General features: G+C 38.2%; 1 protein-coding gene across 3 annotated transcripts in view; it reads left to right on the top strand.

Moving 5' to 3' along the window:
• Window positions 1–12,207, top strand: part of CENPC (centromere protein C) — a 100,672-nt gene that overhangs the window by 42,068 nt on the left and 46,397 nt on the right. For all 3 annotated transcript variants that reach the window (XM_058434678.1, XM_032151831.2, XM_032151820.2), the window contains exons 13-15: window positions 9,048–9,101; window positions 10,570–10,674; window positions 11,558–11,686. In XM_058434678.1, the coding sequence (XP_058290661.1) occupies window positions 9,048–9,101; window positions 10,570–10,674; window positions 11,558–11,686 (288 nt within the window). The remainder of the gene's footprint in view (window positions 1–9,047; window positions 9,102–10,569; window positions 10,675–11,557; window positions 11,687–12,207) is intronic.

The following is a 12,207-nucleotide window of genomic DNA, read 5'->3' as shown; positions in this document are numbered from 1 at the left end:
TGGTAAAGAAGCAGCATTCAATTTCCCTCAGTATAGTTTTGGCTTAATTTTGTAGGTTTTGCTATGTAGTGTTATTGTAGTGTACTCTAAATTGCAGTGATTTTTCTTTGACCCAGCAGTTATTTAAGAGTACATTAGTTAAGAGCTTGGTCTCCAGGGTCATGGACCTGGGATTGGTTCTAGCTCTACTACTTACTAGCTACGTTATCTTTTTTTTTTTTTTTTTGCCCCATTCACCACTGATCGGGAAGCATCACTATATTATCTTGAATAAGAAATTTCAGTGTTCTTAAACTTCAGTTTTCTTATCTGTACAATGATATCAGCTCCACTCCCATAAGCTGATATAAAGATGAATACATGTTCTTTGCTTAGTTTAATATCAGGTGTATGTTAAATAGCCAATTTTTGCTGTTATTCTGAGAAGTTGTGTTTTATTTTGTTCTTTTATTATTTTCTGGTTTCATTTTATTGTTCTAGAAAACTTGGTCTATTTTATTTATTGTTTGAATTCAGTAAGTTTTTTTTGTGTTCTAATGTCTAGTGTATGCTTAGTTTTTACAATTTTTCCATTGGTGCTTGAAAAAGGGAATAATTTGTATACAGATGTGGATTTAAATATATCCAGTTATTTTGTTGATAACATAAGTGGATATATTTTTCTGAATATACTTTTAATATTTATGGAATTCTTAAATATGAAAAATTATGGGATATTTACTTATATTATTTTAAGGGTAGGGGTGTGTCAGTGAACAAAACTGACAAAAATTTCTGCCCTCCTGCAGCTTAATTTCTGGAAGGGGCAGGAGGGCAGACAAAATTTATGATTTGTTGGGTGTTGACAGTAGAGAAATAAAGCAGGGCTTTTAGGGTGGGAAATGAAGTTTACATTTTTAGGTAGGTGGGCAGAGAAGTCCTCACTAAGGAAGTGGTCATTTGAGCAAAGGTTTGAAGAGATGAGACAGCAAACCATGCAGCTGTCTGGGTAGATAGTGTACCAGGTAGAGGGAAGATGAAGGGCAAAGGTTCTTATGTGGTCAAGAGTCCGTCTTGATTGAGGAACACCAAGAAGGCCAGAGGGTTAGAGCAGAGGAAGAGAGCGAACGAGTAGTAGGAAAAATGGTGTCACAGAGGCAACAGAATGAAAGATCACATAGGATGTTAAAGGCAAAATTTTACTAAGAGAGATGGGAAGCCATTAGAGGGTTTTGAGCAGAAGAGAGACATGACTTGACCTGTATTAACAGAATCACTGCAGCTGCTGTGTTAGGAGTTAACTGATGGGGTTGAAGGGGCAGAGGAAGGTTGGAAGCAAGGAGACTAGCTGGAGAGATGTTGAAGTAATCCTAGTGAGAGGTGTTGGCTTAGACCAGTGTGGTAGCAGTAGAAGGTGGAAAGCGGGTGGAGGATTTTTAGGTATTTTTGAGGGTAAAGTCAACAGGATTTTCTGATGGACGAGACGTGGTGTATAAGAAAAACAGAGGTGTTAGAGAGAACTTGAAGCTTTTTGGCCCGAGCACCTGGAAGAATGGCAATATTACTACCTGATCTGGGGACTATTGGGGAAGAAGCAGATTTTGGGGAAAAGAACAGGATGTTAGATTTGGACATACTAAGCTTGATGTTCTCAACCTTTGTATTCTTTTGATTTGAGATCTATTAAGGACTGCTAGAGTTGAAGTAAAGTGTTCCCACTGCAACTGTCTTTCCCCTTGTATTTTCTGTAGTCTTTGTTGTGTACATTTCAGTGCTGTTACTGATCACATAAGCCTTCATATGGAGTGTACCTGCTTTGGTCAAATTTATCTGCTACGTTGTGTTAAATGCTTTTTACTTTGTAGTTTTGTCTAATATTAGTATTGTGACTTCTGCTTTCTTTTGGTTGGTTGTTTATTTCTTATCTTTTTATTTAACTTTTATTAGAGAATTAAAAGTGGCTAAGAAACAGCATATGATTGAATTGTTTTTGACTCACTGTGTCAGTACTTTTTCCTTTAATAAATTGTTTAATATATATATACTTATTGTCAACAGATATACTTGTTACTTCTTTGTAAAGTTGGTAGACATTCTCACATATTCTAGCAAGGACTCAGGATTTTTTTTCTTTTTAAACACGATGAACTACCAGCTAAATAGAGAACATAATCTTGAGTCATGATCTTTTTTCTTTGAACTATCACCCTATTGCTATTTCGCTTCATGAGAGTTAATGCTTATGAGTAGAAATTTGAAGGCAGCCTTACTCTCCTTTGTAGATAGCCTGTTTTCTTCCATCTCCATACTTAATAGGATCCTTTAATCTTTGAAATTTAGGAGTCGTCCCTTGTGTTAGTCACTTAAAAAATAATTTATTTTGAAATAATTTCAGTCTTATACAGAGATCGCATATCCCCTTCATCGAGATTTCACAATTGTCCCCATTTTACAACATTTTTTCCATCTCCCTCCCTGCCTCCTCTAATAAATACACGTTTATTATCATTCATCTCTTTTCTGAACTATTTGAGAGGGAATTATAGACATGATATATTATTTCCTTTAAATACCCCATAATGTATTTCAGCAAGACAAGGCTATAACTACTCTCAAACCATACAAATAAGGAAATCAGCATTAATACAATACAGATGCATTCACAGACTCCATTCAAATTTCACCAGCAGTTCCTTTTCCTGGATCTCAGTGTCTCTTCTTCCTCCCGGTTCCAGATCCGGTCCTGGATCGTGGACTGCATTTAGCTGCCATGTCCCTTAGTTTCCTTCAACATGGAACAGTTTCTTGGTTTTTTTTCCCTAACTTAACTCATGATCAAATGTGTGCCATTCATATTGACAGGAACACTACAGAAATGATGCTGTAGGGTTAGGAGTTAGGGGATGTAATTTGTGCATCACACAGGAGGCACTCGACGTTCACCCATCTACATGATGCTTTTGCTTTTTGTTTGTTTGAGATGGAGTCTTGCTCTGTCACCCAGGCTGGAGTGCAGTTGTGTGATCTCAGCTCATTGTAACCTCCACCTCCCAGGTTCAAGCAATTCTCATGCCTCAGCCTCCTGAGTAGCTGTGATTACAGGCACATGCTGCCATGCCTGGCTAATTTTTGTATTTTTAGTAGAGACAGGCTTTCACCTTGTTGGCCAGGCTGGTCTCGAACTCCGGACCTCAAGTGATCTGCCCACCTCAGTCTCCCAAAGTGCTGGGATTACAGATGTGAGCCACCATGCCCTGCTGACATGATATCAATCCTGATCACCTGTTCATGTTATTGTCTGCCAGGTTTCTCTACTGTAAAGACACGCTTTTCTCTTATAATTGATAAATATTATTGTGGAGTGATATTCTGATACTCTTTTAGTAGCCTGTTTCTTGTCAAACCTCCATTCACCAACCTTAACATACATTCAAGACTCCCGCTTGAATTATCAGTCACTAATGATGGTACCACATTATTTTCTATTTTCTGTTTCTTTAATTCCTTCCACATTAATTAGTTGCCAGTTTTTCTCCCCCATGCCAATTATTTTATTCATGATTCTTTTCATTTATATCAGTATGGACTACTACTATTTTATGCCATGGGGTTGTAAAATCTTGACCATTTATTATGATACTTGAATTGTGATAGATTTGGTCACTGGATTTTCTTTCAGCTGGTCTCTGTGTGCTTTTGTCATGATTCTATGAATACTGTCTTTGTTTTTTGGCATAAGATGTTCCAGTCTTTTTCCTACCCCAGCTCTGGGATCAATTACTGCTCCAGGAAACCTGGTTCTTTTTAGTGGAAGATGGCATTTAGAAACCAAGATTTGGGCACTTGATGTGATCCTTGTTTGGGATACCATTGCTTCTGGTCTTTCTCAGTGTACAGAGATAGGAAATAGATATATATACACACACACATACACATATGTACACACCATATACAATACAGGCATCTATATCTATTTCTATATTTATATTTATACAGGCATACCTTGTTTTATTGTGCTTTGTGTCACTGCATTTTGGAGATACTGCATTTTTCACAAATTGAAGGTTTGTGGCAACCCTTTGTTGAGTAAGCCTTATTGGCACCATTTTTTTTCAATACCATGTGCTCACCTTGTGTCTCTGTGTCACATTTTGGTAATTTTCACAGTATATCAAACTTTTTCATTACTGTGTCTTTTATGGTGATTTGTGATCAGGTGATCTTTGACATGACTATTGTAATTGTTTTGGGGCACCGCAAACCACACCTACATAAGAAAGAGAAAATTCATGTGCTCTGACTGCCGACTGGCCAGTTCCCCATCTTTCTCCCTCTCTTCAGGCTTCCCTATTTCCTGAGACACAGTATTGAAATTAGTCCAATAATAACCCTACGATGGCTTCTAAGTGTTCAAGCAAAAGAAAGAGTCACACATTTTTCACTTTAAATCAAAAGCGCGAAATGATTAACCTTACTGAGGAAGGCATGTCAGAAACCGAGATAGTGCAGAAGCTGGGCCTCCGGCAGAAGCTGGGCCAATTTGTGAATGCAAAGGAAGAGTTCTTAAGGAAAGGAAAAGTGCTACAGTGAACACACGAATGATAAGAAAGGGAAACTGCCTGACTGCTGATACAGAAAAGGTTTCAATGGTCTAGACAGAGGATTAAACAAGCCACAGCATTCCTTTAAGCCAGAGCCTGATCCAGAGGAAGGCCCTAACTCTCTTTAATTCTGTGGAGGCTGAGAGAGGTGAGGAAGCAGCAGAAGAAAAGTTTGAAGCTAGCAGAGGCTGGTTCATGAAGTTTAGGGAAAGAAGCTGTTTCCATAACAGAGCAAGGTGAAGCAGCAAGGTCTGATGTAGCAGTTGCAGCAAGTTATCCAGAAAATCTAGCTGAGATAATTGAAGGTGTCTTTACTAAACAACAGATTTTCCCTGTAGACAAAACAGCCTTCTATTGAAAGAAGATGTCATCTGGGACATTCATAGCTAACGAGAAGTCAATACATGACTTCAAAGCTTCCAAGGTCAGGCTGTGACTCTCTTGTTAAGGGCTAATACAGCTGGTGACTTTAAGTTGAAGCTAGTGCTCATTTACCATTCCAGAAATCCTAGAGTCCTTAAGGATTATGCTAAATCTACTTTGCTCTATTAGTAGAACAACAAAGCCTGGGTGACAGCACATCCATGGCAATGCACCAGGCCACCCAGCAGCTCTAATGGACAAAGATGAGGAGATTAATGTTGCTTTCATGCCTACTAAGAGAGCATTCATTCTGCAGCCCATGCATGGATCAAGGAATAATTTGGACTTCTAAGTCTTATTATTTAAGAAATAAATTTTGTAAGGCAGTAGCTGCCACGAGTAGTGATTCCTCTGATGGGTCTGGACAAAGTAAATAAACCTTCTGGGAAGGATTCACCATTCTAGATGCCATTAAAAATATTTGTGTTTCATGGGAGGAGGTCAAAATATCAATATTAACAGGAGTTTGGAAGAAGTTGATTCCAACCCTTATGGATGATTTTGAAGGGTTCAAGACTTCAATGGAGGAAGTAACTAGATGTGGTGGAACTAGCAAGGGAACTAGAATTAGAAGTGGAGTCTGGAGATGAAACTGAATTGCTACAGTTTCATGACAAAATTTGAACAGATGAGGAGTTGCTTCTTATGGAAGAACAAAGGAACTGATTTCTTGAGTTGGCATGTGCTCCTGGTGAATATGCTGTGAACCCTTGAAATGACAAAAAAGGATTTAGAATATTCCATGAACTTAGTTGATAAAGCAGCGGCAGAGTTTGAGAGGATTGATTGCGGTTTTGAAAGAAGTTCTGCTATGAGTAAAATGCTATACAACAGCATTTTATATTCTCCAGAGAAACTTCATTGTTGACTTGTTTTAAGAAACTGCCACAGACACCCCAGCCTGATCAGTCAGCAGTCATCAACAATAAGGCAAAATACTCTACCAGCAAAAAGATTAAAACTCACTGAAAGCTCAGATGATAAGCATTTTTATATTTTATTATTTTTATTTTTTGAGAATGAGACAGAGGCTTGCTCTAATACCCAGGCTGGAGTGCAGTGGTGCGATCTCAGCTCACTGAAACCTTTTGCCTCCTGGGTTCAAGCGATTCTCATGCCGCAGCCACCAAGAGTAGCTGGGATTACAAAGTGTGCACCAGCACACCCAGCTAATTTTTTAATTTTTAGTAGAGATGGGGTTTCGCCATGTTGGCCAGGCTTATCTCAAACTCCTGGCCTCTAAGTGATCCACCCTCCTGGGCCTCCCATAGTCTTGGGATTACAGGCATGAGCCACTATGCCTGGCTGATCTTTAGCATTTTTAGCAATAAAATATTTTTAAATTAAGGTGTATATACACTGATTTTTTTAGACATAATGCTCTTGTACATTAATAGACTATAGTATAGTATAGACATAACTTTTGGCTGGGTATGGTGGCTCACGCCTGTAATCCCAACACTTGGGGAGGCGAGGCAGGTCACTTGAGCCCAGGAGTTTGTGACCAGCCTGGCCAACATGCCAGAAACCTGTTTCTACAAAAAATACAAAAATTAGCTGAGCGTGGTGGTGTGCATCTCTGGTTCCGGCTACTCGGCGGGCTGAGGCGGGAGGATCATTTGCTGCCAGGAGGTTGAGGCCACAGTGAGTCTTGATCCCACCACTGTACTGCAGCCTGGGTGACAGAGACTTTGTCTCAAAAAACCAAAACAAAACAGCAAAAGAAATAACTTATATTCACCAGGAAACTAAAAAACTGTTTGACTTGCTTTATTGCAGTATCTGTTTTATTGCAGTAGTCTGGAACTGAACTGGCAATATCTCTGAGGTATGCCTGTATTTTTATTTATTTATTTATTTATTTAAAAAAAATTTTTTTTTAAGACGGAATCTCCCTCTGTCGCCCAGACTGGAGTGCAATGGTGTGATCTCGGCTCACTGCAACCGCCACCTCCTAGGTTCAAGTGATTCTCCTGCCTCAGCCTCCTGAGTAGCTGAGATTACAGGCGTGTGCCACCATGCCCGGCTAATTTTTGTATTTTTAGTAGAGATGGGGTTTCACCATGTTGGTAAGGCTGGTCTCGAACTCCTGACCTCCTGATCTACCCGCCTCGGCCTCCCAAGGTGCTGGGATTACGCCCGGCCACCTGTATTTATTATAAGTTCACATTACTACCCCCATTTCCAGTCCAACATCGACTTCCCCTTTTCCATCTTTATAAACCTCTTCTCAAATAGTGAGAAACCTGACTCCTATTATCCTCAGTATATTTACTTGTTTCTTTGGTTCCTTATATGACTCTGACGCTGCCTCCGAGGCCCAATGTCACAGGAGAATTTCCAAGAGAGATGAGACCTCTACTTGTTCTAGGGGAGACTGCATAGGAAATTGGATTTTGGGGGTGGGGGTGGGGCGGGGGGGTACACAGATTTATTGAGCTAGACTTCACATACCATATAATTAATCCACTTATAGTGTACAGATCAATGATATGTAGTCATTGACACAATCGGTGTTAGAACCTTTTCATAACCCCCAAAAAGAAACCCCTTTACCCTTTAGTAGCCGACTTTCATTTCCTTTCCCTGGGCCTACCCAATTACTAATCTACTTCTGATGTCTAGAGATTTGCCTATTTCTGACAGGGAAATTAGATGTTATGATCACTGAAGTGTCTTCCAAACCAGCAATTTTATAAAATATCTAATTCAATCATTCTTAACAATTTTTTTTTGTTTGTTTGCTTTCATGGACTCAGACCCACTTTTTAGGGAAAAAAGGTATATATTTCATACAAAATTGTATTTGCAGTTTTAGGCGATTCATGGACATTGTGTCCCAGTTGTATATTGCTGCATAACTAACCACCCCAAAACTTAAAGGCTTAATACAATGATTGATTTATCTTTCATGGTTCTATGAATTGACTTGGCTTAGTTGGGTAATTGCCACTTGAGTACACTCATGAATTTATAGTTAAATGCAAGCTGCTGGGGCTGGAGTCATCTGAAAGTTCAAATGGGTTGGACATTCGAGGTAACTTCCTCACTTATATATTTGGACCCAGCTAGAAGAGCTGGGACATTGAGGTTGGCCAAGCATCTCTTTTCCTCCATGTGGCTTTTCCATGTGGCCACATTAAGTTTCCTCACAGCATGGCAGTCTTGTGTTAATCTTCATATTGTTACTGTCTTCCCCTAGAGTGAGATCCCAAGACTTCTAGATGGAACCTGTAGATTGTATTAGGACTTAGCCTTTTAAGCCCCAGAACATCATTTCTGTTGCATACTATTAGTTAAGCAAGTCACTAACTCCAGTAGAGATTGAAGGAGAAGGGAACGAGACTCTGCTTCTTGATACAGAACATTTGTGCATAGAAAGGGAAAGAAGGGATGACAGCCATAAAGTTGAGAACCTCTAAGCTTATTGGCACACTGCTAAATTCAGTACACTTACACTATTTTAGAACTTTAAAGAGAAAGTTACAGATAGTTCATAAATAACATTAATTATCCATTATCAGGCCCTACATTTTTATCCACAAGTGGCTTATTTCATCTTTCCATGAGCAATAGAAAAATCTGTTTTTTTTGTTTTGTTTGTTTGTTTTTAACTGTTACACTCTTTAGAATAAAAACCAGGGACGTCCAAGGGAGCGAATACAATCATGAGTTCTTAGTTTCTCTTTCTGGTTGGTCCAAGAAAACCCCTTCCTCATCCCTCTTTTCCACTTGTTGCCAGAGACAGAAACTAAGAAGCATGGTTTCAGGCTGCTAAAGGCCTAAAACAAAACAAAACAGAACAACAACAAAATAAGGCGGATTGGACAAACTTGCAATGTATTCATTGTAGCAAAGTCTAGAGAAATAGTTCTTTTCCTTAGTTTTTGTAGTTGAACAATGAACAGCAAAAGGAGTAATAAAATATATTATCAGGTCAAACTTTATTTAAAATAGTCATACTGAAATTGACCAGGAAACACATTTTAATTTAACATGGAATTAGCAGTCATTTCTTATGATATTATCTTTTGCATTTTGTAGATGACTCAAAACAATCTAAAGTGATACCAAAGAACAGAATCCATCACAAACTAGGTAAGAATATTTTTCTTTTTTAATATTTTCATTTACCTTTATTAAGTTTCTCTTTCTAAATATAACTTATTTTTTCTTAAGCAGGAGAAATACAATTATGTGGATTAATTGGCAGATAAATTAAAATTATGCACTTAGTTTTTATGAATTTCATAGTAAGTCACCCACAAGCCACTGAGTTAGTCTGTTGTCCATTTATAAATCCTATTGCCCTCTCACTTTTTGCCCCATAGTAGGGGGCATGATCCTCCCTTAGCTGTGAAGCTAGGTTGGAGAATTTTATCAAAGAAACTGTAACTACCAGGTAGATGGCTTCCTTGACAGCATCTCCTTCCACTTTAATCCAGTTGACTCCTAGACAAAGCAGTAGCTAGGGTAGTAAGTAGACAAAGCTAAGAACTGTGGAACCCATGGAGAGGCCCATGTAAAGATGAACAATCCATGGTTCCCAAAGAGATATTTGCCAGTCAAGATACATGATAGTTCCCACCTTTCTGTGATGTTGTGTGGCTTTCTATGTTTCTCCCTTTATTTGAGGCTGTGAGTGCTCTTGCACTTATACTCAGAGATTACCAATGGGAGTGAAGCTTTCTCTCATTGCCTTACTCAAGAACTTAGATCTTGTCAGTATTTTGTGGGCCTATGTGATGAGACTGCTATACCTCTCAATACTTAATGCTTGTCTTGGGGTGAAATGATGAATCAGGAGTAGAGAAAGGGAAATAAAAATGTCCTGAGCAGGGCTTCAGTATTTACAGAGGGGGACACTGAGCATTCTGCCTAAGAGCAGTAGGCAACTTCTCGTTAGCTTCAGCACAGCTTTAGCAAACAAAAAGTAGGTAAGAACATGGGAATTTGAAGATAAGCCAACACACTCAATTTAGTATACAGAACTTTGCATTGTTCAGATAAGATGAGTGGACATTTAACATTGTCAACACTGAGTATTATTAAATTTTTAAGTATTTGTCAATCTGGTAGCCTGTTTTTCCATTGGCATTTCTTTTTTTTTTTTTTTTTTGAGACGGAGTCTCGCTCTGTCACCCAGGCTGGAGTGCAGTGGCGCGATCTCGGCTCACTGCAAGCTCCGCCTCCCGGGTTCACGCCATTCTCCTGCCTCAGCCTCTCCGAGTAGCTGGGACTACAGGCGCCCGCCACCACGCCTGGCTAATTTTTTGTATTTTTAGTAGAGACGGGGTTTCACCATGGTCTCGATCTCCTGACCTCGTGATCCGCCCGCCTCAGCCTCCCAAAGTGCTGGGATTACAAGCGTGAGCCACCGTGCCCGGCGTCCCATTGGCATTTCTTTAATTGTTAGCATAAATATATGTTTTTTCTAGTCTTTTGTTTAGAAAAATATTCATGTTCTAAAAAATAAAGCATTCGTGTTCTAAAAGGCAGTCTTTCCACTGCTAAGTACCATCGGCTAAAAACCACGTATACACTTTTGTCTGACATCTTTTTATAGTATTGCCCTCCAACACACCAAATGTTCGCAGGACCAAGAGAACACGTTTGAAACCTTTGGAGTACTGGCGAGGAGAGCGAATAGATTATCAAGGAAGGCCATCAGGTAAAACTTATTTATGTTATAATGTCTATCAATAAAAAATTTGTTTACTATGTGCCAGAGACTGCACTACATGTTTATATACATTACCTTACTTAATCATCACCCCCCTAAATTTTGATAATAGGATTTAAATTCATTTTTGTCTGATTAATGTAGAGGTGCTGATATTTTCTCTTTGGTAGCTGAATGTTGTTATTCCTGTATCATCTGACAAGATTTCCAATTGCATAATATAAAGCATTAGATTAGAACGTGAGAAAATTGTAACTGGTAAAGGTAAATAGTTTTCATTGTTTTTCCTATTAACCATTTTCCATTTTCTTACAGTTTTCTACAAAGTAGTGTAGGGTGGGCAAGCAAGTATAGTGTTAATCTTAGAGTTATTTTCTTTCTTATTTTTGTAGAGATGAGGCCTTGCTATGTTGTTTAGGCTGGTCTCGATCTTATGGGCTCAAGCAATCCTCCCACTTTGGCATCTCAGAGTGCTGAGATTACAGGTGTGAGCCACTGTGCCTGGCCATATTTCCTTCTTTGATGGATATATCTAAGTCAAAGGACTAAACTCATGTGGATTTCTATAAATAGTTCATTGCTAGCCCCCCTCCTTTTTTTTTTTAAAGCCTCCGCTGATGACTGTTGATTTCAGGGGAGCAATAGGAACATCTAATCATGTTGCATCATCTAGTCCTGTTTTATCAGCCTCTGATTTAGGGTGGTAGAGATATAATGAAATTGGTTGGTATTTGTGTTATTTTAACTATTAGCTGCAGACATGTATATTCTTTGGTACTTTGAAAGGAAATGTGCCATATTAAATTTAAGGAGTTTTGTTTCAAGATTTTCTGTTTCCCATGTATATTTTACTTTTTTTGTTAAATTTCAGGAGGATTCGTGATTGGTGGAATACTATCTCCAGACACAATATCGTCTAAAAGGAAGGCAAAAGAAAATACTGGAAAAGTCGACAAAAAATCTAATAAGAAAAGGATCTGTCTTGATAACGATGAAAGAAGTATGAACTTATTTCTGAAAGTAACTTTTAGATTTTATTTTAAATAGGAGTACTTTGAGAAGAAGCTCTTTGCAAAATATGAAATTTACTTCCCAAAACTTCAGAAATAATACCATAGGTAAAATTCATTTTTTTAATGTCTACTTTCTTCCAAATGGAAAGTAAGCTAATTTTATTCTTAAAAAATTATTAATTGCATATTATACATTTCTTCATGAGTAAATTGCCCATTCAAATGAAACCCACCATTCCTATGCCCAAACTATGGTTAACGTAGACATTTCTAAAGTGTTTTATATACCTCTATCTCACTTAGAGATTATGCAAAACATCACTTAATACCTTGATGATACAAGAGTTTACATGTTAAGGCTTACAGAAAATAGAAAGTTTAGGGTGTTTGCTTTTATATTAAATCATTATGGGTTTTTAAGTTTGAATTTTTGTTTATCAGAGTGATTTATAAATAGGAAGAGACTTTTATGCGTTTGACAGTTTTATAACTTCTCTATAGCTATATT

This window comes from Hylobates moloch, unplaced genomic scaffold, assembly GCF_009828535.3.
Source record: "Hylobates moloch isolate HMO894 unplaced genomic scaffold, HMol_V3 SCAFFOLD_2, whole genome shotgun sequence".
In the NCBI taxonomy this organism is placed as follows: domain Eukaryota; kingdom Metazoa; phylum Chordata; class Mammalia; order Primates; family Hylobatidae; genus Hylobates; species Hylobates moloch.
Note: the sequence above shows the minus strand (reverse complement) of the source record. Positions and strands in the feature narration are given on the sequence as shown.